A 20,611-nucleotide genomic window follows, 5' to 3' on the forward strand; every position below is an offset into this window, starting at 1 on the left:
GCCCAATACATCACATGTAGCCACGCCCAATACATCACATGTAGCCACGCCCAATACATACTGTAGTGTGGAATCTGCTTTGTTCGATGTTTCATGTCTCCTTATCTAGAGATTTTTCTGCTCATACAAGAAAATCTCAACTGTTTTATACGTTTTTCTCCATTAAAACTCATTCATTTCTGATAGAAGACCAGTAATAAAACAACATAACACACTAAATGGACTGGCAACGACACGCAGCAGCTTTAATGTTGTAACCACAGAGGCTAAGCCCGTTTTGGGCCCGAACTCTGTGATACCATAAATATAGAAAGGGGTCTAACTCTGACACAGATAAAAAACTAACCACTCGCTTCAAATGCCTAAAAAAAATCTTAAACTAGGTAAGCTATGCGTAATTTGTCGTTTTCCTTGCATAGATTAATGTTTTAACTACTTGCATGCCAAATTTCAAGTCACTGGTTCTTAAAATAACAAAGATATACGTCATCGTTCTCTCGATTTCACTTGTTTATTTTTACTAGGACATTTTCCGGTCCAGGTCACGGAGTCGTTTCTCGCCTATGACGGCAGCGAAATTCAGACTAGCGTGGAAGATTTCGGACCTGTCAATTAAAATTTCACATCAATTATACGCTACTTACTTCCTCATATTTTAATAATGTTCTTCGTGTAGACGTTACACGACTTATTTTTCCTCAGCAGCATCAACTGTTGACAAGATCTGCCATTTTAATGAATACACTAAATAACCGAAATGTCTAAAACTTTAAAGAAGGGGGAAATGGGTAATAATAATCTAAATGAAATAGAATAAACAAGAACAAAAAATTAAAAAAGCAAAGAATAATGTTTTGATCAGTTTTAAGGTATTTGAGATTTTAAGTCTATCGGGTATTTAGTATTTATTTTAATTGACAGGTCCGAAATCTTCACATAGTTCGGGCCCAAAACGAGCTTAGCCTCTGTGGTTGTAACAATACAACGTACTATAATTACATAACATGTATATACAAGTTGGATTAGTACAAAATTTAGTCGTGTTAACAGCTCTACGGTGTCGTTCTAAACTGACTTTACATCGTTACTCGATTAAAACCGGTTCTATTGAACATACCTATACAGGTATTCGAATTGAAAACTTGAAATATCCGGAATAATCCATTCATTATAAATACCAAGTAGAAATTGATTTCTGTCTAATTCGTTCCTCAAACGAAAGAAATCCCATGCTTCGAATACTTACTTCGCTACTATCAACAATAGCTTGCATTTAACATTAGAGCAAATACATGTACTTCACCAGGATAATCTTTCATTTTGTGACAAAGAATTTGTAATGACGTCACTGTAACTTGCCTATGACAAATAATATTGCGTACGAGATCTGTGTAACGTTGGCGGACGTTGTTCACAGAACAAACACCTGTATAATTATAAAGGTCTCCATCATCTACAAACAGGGGTAGAACAAAATCTTCGATGTGCAATGCATATTTTTTTAACTGCAGTCTTTGGCTTTGGAAAAACGGTAATCCCTATCTTTTTATCAAAACAAAATGCGACGATTAATGGTACACGTATTTGCTAGAAACGATGATATCTCCCCATAGCAAGTCTAAAACATGTTAATACTCACTGATCAGTGACCTACGCAATGGTTGGCAGCGTCCATTTTGTACCAATGTTAAAGTTGCGATTGCAATAATTATTCAAGTCCTTAATTCACCTCCATCTTCTCAATCATATTTCATTTAAGAAAAGAAATCCAAACACACATTCCCTCAACTTTTCTGTCAAGACTTGCTTTCAAAAAATACCAACTGGATTTGTTAAGACGGAAATTATCTTTCCATTCCTGTACGTTTTTAGGGATAGATTGACCAACCCTTAAATACTGCTAAACTTGTATAGACTGATATTTGAAATTCATTATTGACATATTTTCTAGTTTAATTAAATTCTGCATTAACTTTGATTGTTTCCGTCACAAAACGTTTTGTTTTATAGAAATATTTCAACACTTTCCTAACTTAGCAATGGAGTTATATTTCAAAATTATAACGTAGTCGAAAATTAGGCATGTGTTTTTCCTAGCATTTATAACATCGCATTTCAGTAAACATGAGTAGGATATACAATCAAATTATCAAATATGACAAGTAGCACATCCCGTTATTTCCGGTATTATTACTGGTGTGGTTTCATAAGAACTCTATCACCATGCTCCAACCAACATACCAAGCATTATTTAGAAACTCTCATCAAAATTCATTGAAGATTTTATCTACTCTCTCTCTGTCTCTGTCTCTGTGTGTGTATGTGTGTTTGTCAACCATTTATCTATAGACTGTTGATTCTCTCCCCATCGGAATGTTTCCACTTTTGCAAAAATAAAATGATTTTTAAAGATACGACTATTTCAACATTATCTGATAAAAGGAGAGATCCCATTGATTTTTGTGTTCACAATACATTCTTCTTCTCTCTATGTACTATTACCGCAATCATACTTTGTAAACCAGATCTTTATTCTTTTAAAAAAAACTGTTTGCAAATAAAATCTTCACACAATAACTTAGCTTAACAAATATTCAAATAAGAAACAGTGTCTTACAATGGACAATGTCAACATTACAATGGGCAATTTTATCTTACAATGGCGGTGTCAATCTTACAATGGGCAAGATCAATATTACAAGGGTAATGCTAATCTTACAATGGGCAGGGTCAGTCTTACAATGGGCAGGGTCAATATTACAATGGACAACGTCAATCTTATAATGAGCAGGATCAATATTACAAGGGTAATGTTAATCGTACAATGGGCAGGGTCAGTCTTACAATGGGCAGGATCAATCTTACAATGGGCAGCGTCAATCTTACAATAGACAGGATCAATATTACAAGGGTAATATTAATCTTACAATGGTCAATATTACAATGGACAGGATCAATCTTACCATGGGCAGGGTCAGTCTTACACTGGGCAGCGTCAATCTTACAATGGGCAGTCAATCTTACAATGGGCATGGTCAATCTTATAATGGGTGGAATCAGTCTTACAATAGACAATGTTAATATCCAGATTTCATGCCAGCTTTCATCAACTGTTTATGTAATTTTGATCCAATTTAGCCAATGAATCAATCAATCTATCCAATTTACTCATATGAACAGATATGTGGATTTGGTTACATCGAAGTGACACCTATTGTGACCCGGAAGCTTTGTTTCAAAAACACCAGAGTTGTGCCCTTCTAATTTTGAAGATTAGACCTAATCTTAACCAAACTAAGATTTATTAAGGTTTGAGATGTTGAATCAACTCATGTCCTTGTTCAATCACCCTCCTTTCAGATATAGTTCGCACTGTAAACGGACACGCTATTACTTACACATCACGAGGATCATAGATGTACGCGGCGAGCCAGTAAAATCTGTGTGTGTTACGATGTCATGAGTACGTGTTAGACAGGTAAGTATCGAATGTTGAATGTTTTCTGTCATCGTATGTACTACCTTTCCCATCTTGTTAAAACTCCGTCATATTATGCATTCAGATGTCTCATTTTAAAACGGTTTTTTTCCTCTCGAATCGACCGCTGTTAATATTGTATTGTAGGGTAGACTTGGTGATTTAAGAGCTCGATAGCCTTTCGTTTCCATCTTCAATGCACGATTTCTATTCCTCTTTTGTTTTGCCCTGGTTCAGTTTTCTAAATGGCCAGTATTGCCCTGAGTGGTCACTCACCCATATGTAGAAGGATTTCCGACATAAGGAATTCAGACATAAGATGTTATACTTATAGCAAACAAACTTACGATATCCCGTACATACCCCTATTTCATACTTACATGTACGATATTCTGTGCATAACCCTATACTTACGATATTCTGTATATACCCCTATCTTATACTTACGATATTCCGTACACACCCCTATACTTATGATATTCTGTGCATACCCCTATACTAACGATATTCCGTACACACCCCTATCTCATACTTAAGATATTCCGTAAACACCCCTATCTAATACTTACGATATTCCGTACACACCCCTATCTCATACTTAAGATATTCCGTACACACCCCTATCTCATACTTACGATATTCCGTACACACCCCTATCTCATACTTACGATATTCCGTACACACCCCTATCTCAAACTTACGATATTCCGTACACACCCCTATCTTATACTCCCGATATTCCGTATACATACCCATATCTCATACATTTCAAATCACGTTGAAACACACAACTCTTGTGATAATTTTGCATTTAAACAGAAACCATACCCACGGAACCACATCCTAACGACGCTGTGACGTTTTGGCAATCTACAGAAATATGGACCCCACGAAATTTTAATGATTCCGCAGTATTCAGACGCCAATTTTGAGTATTTTCACTGCACGTGAGCGTTCTCTTTAAGCAGCCAGTCACGGACACGTCATTGACAACTAACATGGGTTGTATGAAGAGCAAGTCGATGGTCAAAGTCACTCAATCCTCAGACCAGGAAGCAGTCAAAAGCTCTAAATGGAAATTTCTCAGGACGATGATCGGGAAAATCCTTGAGGCGGAGCTGGACGATTGTGAACCGGAGGAGTTTGTGGCACTGTTGAGGACGCCGACCGACTACATGTTCTCAGCCCTTAAAAAGAAACTAAAGAACGCTGACCGTGAGTGGACGCACGGGTTTCTGAATTGTGGGGGTCTGGATGTCCTGTTGGATGCTGTGGACATTATCAGCCATCGACGAGTGACGAAATTGTCGGCAGCGTTGACGCTTTTTGCGTGTGTTTCGTGCATCACCAAACTGGTCAATTCACCGACGGGACTGTCTTTCTTCGTTCAGCATGGCAGTTACACCAAGAGACTGGCCAAGGGTAAGCGTTTTCGTTAGAGCTATAATGTTTATTTTTAGCCGGGTTGCAACGAAGTTGAACTCGGCTATTGGTTTGAAGATCCGGGCGGGCTGGCGGGCGGGCGGTTGGGCGTCAACAATTGGTTTCCGGATGATAACTCGAAAAGTTTACAATCAAATGAAACTTAGATATATTGTTGGGTACCAGGTAAGGAAAACCCCTATCAATTTTGGAGAAAAACGGTCAAAGGTCAAGGTCACAGTGACCGAAAATAGAATGAAAATTTCAGACAAATATGGTTTCTGGACAGTAACTCAAAAAGTTTAAAAGTGAAATAAGTTCTTCACAATTATAAATATGCCACATCATTCCTGACTTTACAATGTATCCCATGCAACTCGGCTCATGCACCCCTGGGCGCATATATTGATTTTTGTTTTTGTTTTTTTAATTGAATTATCTCGTTGAAGTTACACTTATAACGTCGCAGGTGCATATTTAATCTTCGCATCTGAAATACAATATAAAACATAAAAAAGGACCAGGCCTAGAGAATCTGGTATTGCTTCTGTATTCATATATTCACTTCTGATCCGAGGCACTTCTATCATATTTAAATCAATCACGTGCTATGTGGAATGTTTTTTGATGATTATACGTAGTATTAAATGAACTGCACACCCCATTTTATATCGACACGCATATATATGGACAGTATTAAACTTGATTATCAGAAGTAACCTAATGAGTATGAACAAAATATTGTAACAATGGGGGAATATAAAAAGCTTTTTGAACACATGTTGGACTGTATGATTTCAAGGGGTGAATTCCGTCATCATTCTGACAGAAATTAATTTACAGCGGAAGCATACACTGCTTTTCGTCTTGGCTATGTTCAGCACCATTTCGCACAAAATGGCTGACCCAGCTTTATCCATAGCAAGCAAATTACTATACACATCTTATTTTAGCAATTTTATTTTTCATATTCAATAAGCAGGTCATAAAACGCAATTCCTCTTTGCAAGCACATAATCTGCTACTGTGAAGCCCTGTAGAGGGTTTTGATATTTTCAATCCGCTATTGTATTGCAGCATTGGACACAGGCGAGGTTATGGTGAAGAAACAAGTGTTGGGGTTGATGTCAGCGCTGTGTGTGTATTCCAGTGAGGGATACGACCTGATCATGGATGCTCTGGACAGTTTTAAGGTAGATAATTTTCAAAAGATTATAGATAGGGCTCACGGCGGGTATGGCCCGTCGACAGGGGATGGTTACTCCTCTTAGGCACATGATCCCACCTTAAGTATATCCAGGGATCCGTATTTGCCCTGCTCTTAAACTTTATTCTTTATCAACGTTATGAGATTGATCACTGTTTGTTTTCTTCACCTTTCCATTACATACTATTATACCCTATTAAAACGGAGACTTAATCGCAACTGTTCATTTCCCTCTACATAAGGAGGTATTTTCTGTTGACTCCTATTTGACAATACCATGTTTTTCTGTTCTTCTATTAACTGGTCACTGTAGCATAGTGGTAGAACGTTTCCTTCATAATCGGAAGGTCGTGAGTTCGAGTCCTACTCGTGTCCTGGCAGCGTCAAACCTAAGACGTAAATACAGGTATTGACTGCTCCTTGTAACAGTGAGAATAACAGGTCTTTGGGATATGACCTTAAAAAGGGATGTCCTGTTTCGCGGCAGGCGTTGGCAAGCTAAAGAACCCACACTTCTACGATCATGAATGATAGACTTTCTAGTACTTCACATTTAGCTAGTGATATCTCAAGATGAGTGAAAAATTTTCAAAGGGACGTAAAACTGAACAAACAAACTGTTCGTCTATAAATGTGATTTGTCATATAAATAATCATTTTTGTGCCATTAAATGTCTTAGAACTGTATTACTTATTTCCACCATGTCTTCTGGTCGTCATCGTACATACGGAAAGCACTTCTTGCCACTTGCACCTTTATCCGTTTCCGTCTGTATCCCTGTTAGTTTTCTTCTAAAGATAGAGCTGTTTTATTTCTCAAAGTTGGTTAACCCATAAATTAGCATAAAGACTCCAGTTTGCTCGCAAGTAGATGGTAGACTTAGTGTAAACAGGGAAAATTGGTTGTAAGACAGTCCACAGTAACACCGAACTCTATATGTGACTATGCAAGAGCTTGTTCTGTGTATAGTCAGTTTTTAAACCGAGGTAAGCTACTGACAAACAAGTTGATGGTACAAGGTTGTCAACAGTTACGATTGAAGTCAGCATTTCGCAAATGCTATGGTCATTATAACGATCTAGTTCGTCAATACAACCTATCTTTGGGTCAAATGCTGTCTGACGTGTTTCATACCGATTGTTAAGCCGTTCTTGGCACACTGATTTTGACTGCGGATAACTCCGTTTACCTGATTAGGATATAGGGCTCACGGCGGGTGTGACCGGTTGACAGGGGATGCTTACTCCTCCTAGGCACCTGATCCCACCTCTGGTGGGTCCAGGGGTCCGTGTTTGTCCAACTATCTATTTTGTATTGATTATAGGAGTTATGAGATTGATCACTGTTCGTTATCTTCACCTTGCATGTAAACTAATGACTTCATGGATTTTTTTTTATTTCTTATTTCTTATCTGTTATAAGATTACTTTAAGATGTTTCAATTTTTATCAAAATAATTCATTTGATGTAAAATTGGAATCTTTTTGACCACCTTTTATACAGTCTCTGGTACTGCAATTTTCTTTTCAGACAACAAAGAAACAAAGATATCGTTTCAGTTTGATCGTAAACGAACTCCGAACGGCGGAAATGACGGCGTACCGCACGAGATTGCTGACCTTTGTGAACTGCATCATTGTGGCCAATGAAAACCTAGAAGAAAGAGTGAGGATTCGTAATGAATTTATCGGTTAGTTTATTGGTTTAGTCCTTCTCTGACTCGAAAGTATCCATCTATCTTTCTAAATATGATATTGTGTTATTTAACTTCAGTGTAAGGATACGACAACGCAAAAAGAGGTATTTTAAATTTGACACATATATGCGACTGTACAAAATGTAACAATAAAATTTCAGTGTAAGATCCTCAACATGGATACAAGGTCGATTACTAGAATTATACAAAGCAATAAAATAACCAATGGTACATGCAATTATATTTTCAAATTTTCGGGACGACTTGTCCCTTCTTTAAGACAAACGAGAAGACATACATTAAATGACTTAAAAGCAAGGTGACGATAACGAACAGTGATCAATCTCATAACTCCTACAAGCAATACAAAATAGATAGTTGGGCAAACACGGACCCCTGGATACACCAGAGGTGGGATCAGGTGTCTAGGAGGAGTAAGCTCTAAAATTACACTACATCTACAAATGTATTTGTACTGCTAATAACATGTTTATTGTGTTGTGCTAATCAATGTTTTTTTCATTAGTGCAATGGACGATATTGATTGTATAGTGTTTTCACTGGTTAGGTTTAAACATCCTGGACTTAATCAACGATCTACGGAACGAAGATGACGATGACTTGATCATTCAGTGCGATGTTTTTGACGAGGAGAAGCAATCTGATGATGAGGAAATGACGATTTTGTATCCGTCCTGTGTCGATATCAACGATCATAAGGAAGTCTTCAATGCTATATACCACAAGGTTTATCCATAATGCATTTTTTTTTTATTATGGTGACCCATATATATTACATTCATCTTTTACATGAAAGGTGAAGATAACGAACATTGATCAATCTCATAACTCCTATAAGCAATACAAAATAGATAGTTGGGCAAACACAGACCCCTCGAGACACCAGAGATGGGATCAGCTGTCTAGGAGGAGTAAGCATCCCATGTCGACCGGTCACAACCGCTGTCTGTCATCATAAAATGTGAAAATGTCATTAATTTGATATCACATTGCGTGTATAAAGTCCCCCTATATATCTACATGATTGCTTGCATGTTTGGGCATTAGTTACAAGGTCTTAACAAAGACAACATATGATTCAATGTTACATTTATCAAAATTGAGGGTTGTGAATGTGATATTTTGTGGAGGTAAAACATATTTCAGTTTGTTGTTTAATATTTACGTAAATCTTAAAGTGTTCGCTTATATAAAAAATAATATATCATAATTTTAGTTTATAAATCGACGCAGGCTATTAACAAACAATATGTTACAAAGTTTCAACAGTCTCGTTTAAAGTCAGTATTTTGCATATTCTATGGTCGTTATAACGGTCTAGTTTGCCAATACAACCTATCATTCATTGGGTTAAATGTTGTCTGACGTGTTTCATACCAATTGTTAGGCCGTTCTTGGCACATTGACTTTGCTATGGATTACCTGATTTTGACTACGGATAACTCCGTTTACCTGATTAAGATATAGGGCTCACGGCGGATGTGACCGGTCGACAGGGGATACCTACTCCTCCTAGACGTCTGATCCCACCTCTGGTATATTAATTGGTCCGTGTTTGCTCAACTCTTAATTTTGTATTCCTAATAGGAGTTATGAAATACATGTAGATCATTGTTCGTTATCTTCACCTTTTCGTTATGTAATTTTGAAATACAAATCATTTATGATTTTATCAAGGTGTACAATACCCCTGTCGCCGACGTGTTTCTGCATGTGTTACAAGCTATGCTGCAGATTGAACCAGAAAACCCACTTTGGTAAGTATGGATTACGCAGCATGCCATTACATTGTATTACAAACTATCCTGTAAATAGAATTAGGACACATTTTTATCACTGTAAAGGAGGCAATATTCGGGTTTTATTCTCTCTATATTCGCGATTTTATTAACGATCGCAAAAATAAAACCATCGCAAAGTGATGTTCAAAGTGTTTGGGGATATGAGTTCATCTAAACTTAATGATTATCCGCGAAATCTAAACCATCGTGAAATACCAAACGAGATGAAAATCGTCAGATTTTAGCCCCGCGAAATTAAAGCCCTAACAGTATATTGTTTATATTATATGATTGCATCCATGAGAGAAAGATTCAGTTCTGAAATTTATTTCTAGGACCATATGGATAAAAACAGTGATGATAACAAAGATAAAAACGGCGATGATATTAAACAATGACCACTCGTACTAACCACGAGACTGCATGGTAATTCCCTCTAAAGTATTAACCTGGGGTGCTAATTTTGATTTATGTTTTCCGCCGCACTCAACAATTTTTCAGTTATATGGTGGCGCCAAGTTTTTATTTGGTGGAAGAGAGAAATCAGATACAATGTACCTGTAAAGAGACCACCGACCTTCCGAAAGTAAACTGGGAAACTTTCTCACTTACCGGCGCGAGCGAGATTCGAACCCGCGCCGACAAAGGTGAGAGGCCATGTGATTTTGAGCGAGATGCTCTAACCACTCGCCCTTCGGATATTTGAATAATTTACACAGATATATCATACACACATGTAGATATGTAGGAAATATGAATGAGTTATATACAGTTTAGTCCACTTATATTGAAGTTGCTTAAATTGAATTATGTGTTAAATTGAAGTACCAAGTAAAAGTGTTTTACATATCAACTTTCGATACAGTTCCGTTTCCTGAATTTCAGACTACAATTGAACGATTTGTGCACGGTTTCAGTGTCGGAGTAGAATCTAACGATTTGTGCACTGTTTTAGTGACGTTCAGTATCAGAGTAGAAATTAATGGTTTATACACTGTTTCAGTGACAGACTACAATTTAATGGTTTATACACTGTTTCAGTGACGTTCAATGGAAAGCTGTAGAGACGTCAGTAAAACGATCTATTCTGATAGACGAAACACGTGTTAACCGGACAGAGGTGGGCAGGATGGAGACATCACCTATAAAACCTAGGGCGTCCAAGGCAGTTCAAACAAATCCTGTAACAAACCCTGTAAGTGTTAATAAGACATAATCACGTTTTCCATACATATAGAAATGCCATTGTAGGTAAATCTATCAATGAATGAAAGTTCAAGATAAAGCTGTTCTGTTTAACAGAATTATAAAGGGAATCACTAACGTTCACATTAAACTATAAAGTTGAAAATAACCGATTCAACACAGGAACAATCCGTACCCTCAACAACCAGACAAACTGTTGAGTTGAACCCACATATTTGTCCATCGCCACCACCAGACCAAGTACCACCTCCTCCTCCTGCACCATCACCACCACCACCAGACTGTGTATCACCACCAGCACCTCCACCACCACCACCACTACCTGGTTATATACCTCCCCCAGCACCACCACCTCCAGGATCGGGAATTCCACCACCTCCAGCACCACCACTACCAGGACAGGGAATTCCACCACCTCCAGCACCACCACCACCACTAACAGGACCGGGAATTCCACCACCGCCACCACTGCCAGGACAGGGAATTCCACCACCTCCACCACCACCACCTAGCCTTGGTCCGCCTCTTGGCCCTGGAATTCCACCGCCGCCACTACCACCTGGGGCACCGAAACCATCAACATCATCCATCAATCCCTCAACGTCAGGTACTCCAACTCCAAAGCAAAAAATGAAGACTGTCAACTGGAAGAAACTTCCACCTCGATCTATTTCATGTAGGTGTGACTTTTTTATATAAGTAAACGTTCATAAGAATTTCTAGAATAAGTAAGTTATAAATGTAATATAATACCTAGCCTTATGATTCAAACACTCCTAGAGGGCTTGTTAGGTGATGGAGGGCAGATGTCTTGCATTCGACCAACATTTAACAGTTAAATGAAATAGCGACTGTTCCTTCAAATGTTCTTTATTGCATGAAAAGCGAAGATAACGAACAGTGATCGATCTCATAATTCCTATAAGCAGTAAAAAATAGATAGTTGGGCAAACACGGACCCCTGGACACACTTCGTTGCATTTAAATGTTTTATATAGAGAGATGCAATGTTAACCAGATAAAGAATTTCCGTTGCTTAATGGACCAATGAACCAATGTTAAAGAACACTGAATCGCTTTACCAACAGATGGTGGTGTTGCACTATTACAAGTTTCATAATTCTCAAATAAACTTTAAAAATTCAAATAGTACAAAAATCGGATCTATGCAGGAGAAAATTTGGTAGATTTTGAAATTACGAGACAATAGTCAGCATATAAAAGATTCATTGGGCTTTCTTTTTTTCGGTTTTTGTTTGTTTTACTATTTTTTTTTATTTTTATTTTTATTCTAATTCTTTCCTTATTTATTCATTATTCTTATTTAATCACAGCTTATGAAAATGTTTGGAAAAAAGTGCATGGTATACCGACTGTAGTACCTGTGAAATACGAAGCCTTAGAACAGTTATTCTGCCAGAAACTAATCCAGAAGACGAAACAAAACAAAGAAACTAGACGCCCGAAAGAGGTAAGATTATGTCAACAATTCATGATTTCACGAGAAAATCCCATCTGCAGGAAATGGGTAAAAGCACGTGTTTATTTGGGGTTTCAATGTTTTTTAATTATAGTTAATATATCAACACGCTTATAATGATTTCATGCTTGTTATGAAATGATATTTATTCCCCAATATGAGGATAATAAACTTGTTTGAGATATAGAGAAGTTTTAATTGACTGTACATGTATATTGTTTAACGTCCCTCTCGTGAATTTTTCTCTCATTGAGACGTCACCACTGCCGGTGAAGGCTGCAAAATGTAGGCCTTTGCTCGGCGCTTATGGCCCTTGAGCAGGGCGGGATCTTTGTCATGTCACACCTGCTGTGACACGGGACCCCGGGTTTTGTGGTATCATCCGCAAGACCACCCAATTCAGTCGCCTCTTCCGACAAGGAAGGGGTACTGAGAACCTATTTAACCCGAATCACCACGTGGAAACAACGTTTTTGGTTTAATGAACTATTCTTCGTTAGCCATGGAAGTTCCCTATAATTGTGTTTTACTGTAACTCCGCAGAAACTCAATTTGATAGAACTTTGTTAGTGGTACACTGCCAGTTCGACTCCCAACTACAATCATCACTGACTTGTTGTATCATTAAAGGGACTGGTTCACGATTTTTTTTATTAAAAACAAATTTACTCATTTAATGTTGACAGTCAAAATTTTGATCTTCTGAAAGCAAGAATAAAAGCAATATGTTAGCCTTAAATCTGTGTTATGTAAACAGAGACTCGAGTCTTTTGATGTATACAAACAAACCAGTGAAATATTGATTTTGTAATATAAAGCATCTTAATTTTGCATAGTCACAACTTTTAACTTTTATATGGCACATTTTACCCTAAAAATGCTGAAAATGTAAAAGATATAATAACTGAGATTGATATCCATTTCTTTTGAAAATTTTGTAAACAATAACATATCGCAATCTTTGTTTACAAACCAAATAATAAACTCTCTAAAATGAGCTTCTGTAATAATGTTTAACATTAATTTGTATGTGAAGTCTTTTAAATATATTAGACAGTAGATTTTGATCATTAAAAGTGAAAAAACAAAATTTTGGGGGAAATCGTGAATCAGTCCCTTTAATAGGTAATGGTTTTTTTTTTTCAACGCTTTGGTCTTGATAGTATTATTATTTTGAATGAAACTTAAATAACGGGGTTCCATATAAAGATACGGGTTGGATTGACAAGTCATAAATTTTTGCTAGGACTCGAGGACATGACCACAATGACCGCCCTTCTTCTACAGCTGACGATGTATGCAATAGTGCAAAATGTGATAGAAAGACTAATAAATTCCATTCTATCTTATTTCTATGATTCATTTAATGCCATACATTATCCTTTGTTTGTATGTAAATGAAAATTCGTGAAACGAGATTTCACGAATTAATCTCACCTTAATCCTAAAATGATGTACACCACTGCAAACATTGAGACAAATATACATGCATGTGATTATATGCTATTGTCCATAAGTGTAAGTGTTTAAGAAAAAATAATGTGTTTGATTTCATTTTGGTCTACACGAATCTTTGTATCAGGATAAGAAATTCCATCAAATAATTACATATGTAAATCTAAATCAGTCTTATCGACAAAAATGAATTTTATCCTTCTTGCTTTGATTTCCTGGAGCAACTTTTAAATTAGGGAAAAATACTTGTAGATCTTACTACTCGACAACAAACGGAGCATGAACGTCAACATTTTCCTGAAACAATTTAAGTGCAGTCACAGAGAAATTATATCTATGATCGAAGCTGGCGACACAAACGCCATTGGACAGGAACGTTTGCTTGGTCTCCAAAAGATACTTCCGGACGCTGACGAGGTAAGTTATGGGCACCACGTCACACCGGAAACTGTGATGTCACAATCTTTTGTCTTTTATTAGTTTCTCTATGCAAAATGCTTGGTCTTCAAAATGTACTTCCGGACAATAACGAGGTTAGTATGGTGTCTATCTTTGTGCCTGATTTTGTAATACTATCATTAATAACGTCTTCATCCATTTCCTCACGAATGCGTTGCAGTTGTGAAAATGCGTTTATGAATCTTGATAAATATAGTACGCTATATTTCAACGGTTGATAGAAATAAAAGTAGAATGTAAATCTTAAACATTTTCAGTAATAAAGATACATAATGGTATGGACTGCAATGTTTCATGCTTCATGAAAAATATACGAAAAGCTTCGCAGTTCATACCCGTATGTACTTCAAGTATTATCAAATGACGGCTGCATTGGATTCCAACCAAGTCATCCTTTATCCAACGGACAAATTCGGCCTCACAATTTGAAATATAATGTGATGCGTTCAACTGCTCTTCTTATAAGATATCGTTTGCACTTTCCCGGCACTACTTTATGCATATTCCTTCACAATATACTTTAAAGTTCCACACAATGATCAGATTATTTCACGTGATTTACTTAAGATAGCAATGGTTCTTATCAACTGATTATTCGTGGTCAGCTAAGGAGCCCTTTTCAGCCCATGCTTATTATTAAATATATGACGTATGAATAAGATTTGAGTAAGATTTACTTACTTGTTGAATGCTCATTTTATTACTGGCACAACTCTATAAAATTAGGTGTTAGTGAAGACTGCGTAACACACCCTCTGGTGACCAAATGTGTCTGTGTGTAATTTCAGTTTATATGAAAAGGCAAAGATAACGAACAGTGATTAATCTCATGAATCCTGGAAAGAATAAAACATCAATAACAAAGCAAACACAGACCCCTCGAAACACAGGAATTGGGATCAGGTTCTTTGAGTCTGTTTCCGGTCACAGCCGCCGTGGGCCGTGCATCCTAAGCAATCAAACGGAGTACTCCGTAGTTAATTTAGCGTGTGTAGAACGACCTAACAACTGTAATATTTGAATTCATTATATGCAATTACAACCAATCACTGGGTCGAATATCCCATCCCTATACTGCCCTATACATACGGATTTTCCGTTAATCTGATCGAGATATGAGGCTCAGAGTAGAGTGATCGCTACTTAGGGATGCTTACTCTTCCTAGGCACTTGATCCCACTTCTGGTTTGTCCAGGGTCCTGTGTTTGTCTTATTTTTGATTCTAGGATTTGTGATTGATCGATGTTTATTATCGTCACTTTTTCATACGAATGAAATGCAATACTTTTGGTATATAAAGTATGTTAGACAATTTCATAGCGGTTTCGGAAATACAATGTACACTTAATATCTGCTGATTATCTTCGAACATCTCTAAAGGAGATGTTAGAATCTTTAATCACATTTTCATTCCATTACATTCACATCGATTCATGAAATAAGATCCTTTATCAATTCTGTTCTGTTTCTTTTGGACAGGTTAACATGTTGAAAGATTTCAAAGGAGACAAGGAAAGACTTGGAAACGCGGAGAAATTCTTCGAAACACTCATTCAGTTGCCATCATTTAGAACGCGAATTGAAGGCCTGGTTCTGAAAGAGGAATTTCGGGTTACCTTAGATACACTCATTCCAAACATCGCTGTATTTGCGAGCACCTGCCAACATCTCTTAGAAAACGAGTCATTCCAAGTATTTCTTCGTTATGTTTTGCAGTCTGGGAATTTCATGAATGCGGTAGGTGTGTTGCAATCTTCATATTTTCTGTATCATATGGAAAAAAACCCAATGTGAATATATAAAATGCTAAACCTTACAAATACGTAATGTGAATCATACTTCATTGGCAAGAATTTATTTTTGAGTCACATTTATTTAATATATGTAAACGCGTATAGGCGATTAATAGATTTTTCTGTTTCTTGTTATTATCTCAGAAGACATCGTTGGAAACCCATGGTTGATTACGCTTCGTTCCTATCTCCGTCACCCGTGGGTCCATTCATTCTGACTCGCTCGTTCTCATAAATAAACATTTAAAAATACGTCCAATCAAAGTAATCGTTATCGTAAAGGAACTCTTTAATCTGATTTTAAAGGTAGCATTAACTTAGCTTTGCTATCATAACAATTGTATACCGCAATTAGGCTGAACGCGTCTTGTTGATTGGACAAATTCGCTCGGATGTACGATGAGCGCCCAATCAAATTGCCTCATTAATTATTCATGAGAACGAGCGAGTAGGAATGAATGGACCCATGGGTAATGGAGAGACGAACGAAGCGTATAATCAACCATGGTTTTCGGAAGATGCATAGAAGAGTATATACATGTGTACTTATTGAATCGAGATTATTTAGCATGAAAAGGGAAGATATTGAACAAGGATTAATCACATATGATTACCTTGTATCAACAATTTTGAGATCATTAAAACAGTATCTTGCATAAATTTCTGACATACAGTTTTATATCTACATGTATCTCATTAACACACATTCCGCTTACATTCTTGATTGTATACAGTAATGGAAATGTTGTATCTTTCTAAACAATTATAGCTGTAAAGTGTAGCGATGATATTGGTAGTATAATTACTTGTCTGTTCACTGTCAGGGAAAACACAATGGAAATGCTAATGGTTTCCGGATTGACAGCTTGAATAAATTGATGGACACTCGAGCTAACAAGCCTCGGGTAACTCTTCTTCACTATCTCGTGGAGGACGCTGAAAAGGAGAATGAAGACGCTTTATCGTTTGTGGGTGAACTGTCCTCCGATTTAACGAAAGCCTCAAAGTAAGTTGAAGGTCAATACAAGTATATGCCCTTGAAAATATCAATTTTGTAAGCGACTAAGCTGTTTAACGCTTTACACATTCCTACTGCTGCTAAATCAGAAATTCATCAAAGTGACTAAATGCTCCTCGTGTTACTCCTCCTGTTTGCCCAACTTTCTATTTTGTATTGATTGTGTGATTTATGAGATTGATCACTGTTCATTATCTTCATTTTTCATAAGTTAAACAGCTACAATTCGCGCTAAGTATTATTTTTGTTATTGGACCAAAGCTAAATGGCAGTATATGCCAAAATGGGGATATTTGACCCACATTTTGACGATAGATTTTATAAAAAAAAAAAAAATGATTATATTTTCCTTGTACTAATGATTCATAAGAAACCTCATTTAGAAAAACGATTACCAGGTATGCTACTCTTTGTAAAGGATGACGGTAAAAGAATTAAAAGCGGAAGTAAAAGAGACCAACGCAAGAATCTCCAAACTCCATAAAAGTATCGAAAAATGTTCTGATGATGTGAAGAACCAGTTCAAAACCTTCATAGACGTGAGTTTTATACACGTTATTATGTTTTAAGGGCCTAGCTTTTGGGTTGAGATATTGGTATTGTAAATATTGCCGGTAAACTCATTAGGTGTAGAATGTCTATACACATATATGTATACAGTATTGAGAGTAATAAACGTTTCGTCACATCGAGTTAGGCGTGGGGTGGTAAAACCCTCGGATTGGCATGATCTATATGTATTAGTAGAATGATATTCACTGCATTTTCTAGAATGATATTCACTGCATTTTCTAGGATGCCAAACAGGAAATGACGTCATTGGAGAAGGGATTAAACAAGATAGATGATCTAACAAAAGATCTTATCAAATATTTCTGTGAAAATGAGGAAAGTTTTAAAATCGACGAATGTATCAACGACTTGAATAAATTCTGCGATCATGTCAAACGATGCCAAAAGGTGCGTGTTTTGATAATGAGATTACTCTGTTAAATAGTACGTGTAATTGTACTGTAGGGAGTATAAGTTTGATTGTATGGTACGGAGCTTATATTTTGACTATTTTGTCATTTTGATGACAGCTTTTTTTTCTTCTAAGAAGACATTAAAATCTTTTATCAGGAAAATCTACAACGAAAAGACCAAGAAGAAAAGGCGGAACGCAGAAGAAACCAAATACAAGGAACAGCAAAGAAACGTACCAATAATAAATTATCTACTGTAATGAAGCGTACCAATGATTAATTCTCTATAAAGAAGCGTACCAATGATTAATTCTCTATAAAGAAGCGTACCAATGATTAATTCTCTATTAAAAAGCGCACCAATGATTAATTCTCTATAAAGAAGCGTACCAATGATTAATTCTCTATAAAGAAGCGTACCAATGATTAATTCTCTATAAAGAAGCGTACCTATGATTAATTCTCTATAAAGAAGCATACCAATGATTAATTCTCTATAAATAAGCATACCTATGATTAATTCTCTATAAAAAAAAGCGTACCTGTGATTAATTCTCTATTTTCATTTATTCGTTTGCATAAAGAAGCTTACCTAGGTTTCATTATCTATAAAGAAATTGTACTTATGTTTAATCATATATAAAGATTGGTTGCATGATGTAGAATTTGTCGATTCTTCTCCATAATTTGGACTTTCTTATTGTCTTCATAGTTTGAATAAGTTCATGCATGTTGGGTTTTCTATTGATCCGTTTTGTGCTGTGAATTATTTACGATTTGGGGATTAAAGTTACATTTATATATCCCGAACACAAAAGCGAGATTGAATTACACTCCACTCCCAATCAGAAGTTAATTGCACATACTTTACAGTTTATAAATGAAGTTGTTGGTTGTTTTTTTTTCCCCAGGTACCCCAGCAGTGGTAGATCCGGACAAGGAAGAATGTATCATAGATCGTTTACTACAGGACATTCGCAAGGGCACTAACCTTCGGAAAACAAGACCAGTCAGCACAATTCTAAATTATACATAAATAAGACCAGCACAATTATAAATCATACAAAACAAGGCTAGCTCAATTCTAAATACATGTGTAATATAAAACAAAGCTAGCACAATTCTAAATCCTACAAAAACATGAATAGTACATTTCTAAATCATACAAAAACATGAACAACACATTTCTAAATCATACAAAAACATGAACAGCACATTTCTAAATCATACAAAAACATGAACAACACATTTCTAAATCATACAAAAACATGAACAGCACATTTCTAAATCATACAAAAACATGAACAACACATTTCTAAATCATACAAAAACATGAACAGCACATTTCTAAATCATACAAAAACATGAACAGCACATTTCTAAATCATACAAAAACATGAACAGCACATTTCTAAATCATACAAAACATTAACAGCACGATATGAAATTCTACAGGAAGCCAACACTAGAACAATGTAATCGTGAAACACACCAATGGGCCAACACATCCTTCCATCGCGTGTAAACGTGGTGTGGAAATGAGGTGATACACGATGGTTGATGGGGGTGTAAACGTGGTGTGGAAACGATGTCCTACCCGATGGTTGATGGAGGAACTTTTAAAGTTCCACCTCCCAACTCAAAGACAGAAAAACGTAGGAAAATTCGGATGCTGGCCAATTGGAATGATTTAATATGACTTGATGCAATTGTGATGATTAGATCAAATGATCATTGGCCGATGAAAAAAGACCTTTCCAAAGGACCTCGGACTCACAACCCTCTACATTTTTCTCATTGGACAATAGACTTACGTACAATGTTGCTGGGATCATTTCCTCAAATAAAGACATGGAACATTCAATTTTTAAAAAGTAAAACCACTCTCTCTAATACTTCTGATGGGATATTTGTGAAGATGTGTTCGTAAGGAAATGCATGAACATCTGGGATGTTTATAATAATGGTGTATGTGTAAAAACATTAAGAGGGAAAGTAATGCATGCATGATATAGTCTAAGTTGCACAGACTCATAGAAGTATTGCATGTAATTTATTTACGTATGTAATTTTAATTTACATCTATAATTTAAATACATAATTCGTATTGATTCCATGAAGATGAAATCCGTGCAGTTGTGAAGATCATTCAATCGCCATCGTGTTTTCTGGAAACAAAAGCAGGTTAATGACGATAGGAGTGGGGTGGATCAGTGAATCCTCATAGGAAAAGTAATAGATGAATAAATATGGTAAAATACACAAGTTTCGAGATAAGAGCTCTTCTGTATAGGAGGTGCATTTTGTGATACTCTGAATGTTTGAGTGGGACAGAGTACACGTACAGCCGGTGAGGATGACGATAAAAATATGAAAAACTGCTTAAAGATGTAAATGTAAGAAATATAAAATGTTATCGATAGAACATTTTACAAAAACACTCATTTTGGCGAGTAATGTTCTAGATATGACATGTAAGAGCAACGAAATAAAGTGATATAGTAAACATTTCATGTGTTTAGCTACTCCATTACTTGTTTTGTATCAATCGAATCCGGGTTATGAAACTGCGTGTGAGAAACTGTGTACGTTTACGTATATAGTGATGGACATTGGGGCCTCCGTGGCC

At 36.4% G+C, this 20,611-nt stretch overlaps 1 protein-coding gene across 1 annotated transcript; it reads left to right on the plus strand.

The window, feature by feature from the left end:
• Nucleotides 1-4,476: 4,476 nt before the first annotated feature.
• LOC125663197 (inverted formin-2-like) lies at nucleotides 4,477-19,253 on the plus strand. The gene is made up of 15 exons (XM_056147602.1): nucleotides 4,477-4,900; nucleotides 5,978-6,093; nucleotides 7,639-7,798; nucleotides 8,373-8,551; nucleotides 9,503-9,582; nucleotides 10,648-10,801; nucleotides 10,975-11,488; nucleotides 12,147-12,283; nucleotides 14,000-14,164; nucleotides 15,686-15,943; nucleotides 16,824-17,005; nucleotides 17,436-17,556; nucleotides 17,813-17,977; nucleotides 18,140-18,228; nucleotides 18,898-19,253. Exons 1-15 carry the CDS (start codon nucleotides 4,477-4,479, stop codon nucleotides 19,016-19,018), a joined length of 2,865 nt encoding a protein of 954 aa, XP_056003577.1. The 3' UTR covers nucleotides 19,019-19,253.
• Nucleotides 19,254-20,611: the final 1,358 nt, after the last annotated feature.

Source organism: Ostrea edulis, chromosome 8 (assembly GCF_947568905.1).
Source record: "Ostrea edulis chromosome 8, xbOstEdul1.1, whole genome shotgun sequence".
Classification (NCBI taxonomy): Eukaryota; Metazoa; Mollusca; class Bivalvia; order Ostreida; family Ostreidae; genus Ostrea; species Ostrea edulis.

Bases quoted from the DNA above. Each gene is read 5' to 3' on its own strand.
- LOC125663197 (XM_056147602.1), top strand. From the start codon at position 4,477: ATGGGTTGTATGAAGAGCAAGTCGATGGTCAAAGTCACTCAATCCTCA. The intron at 17,006-17,435 runs GTAAGTTGAAGG...CTCTTTGTAAAG, and splicing joins GATTTAACGAAAGCCTCAAA to GATGACGGTAAAAGAATTAA. The intron at 18,229-18,897 runs ATTATCTACTGT...TTCCCCAGGTAC, and splicing joins AAGAAACGTACCAATAATAA to CCCAGCAGTGGTAGATCCGG.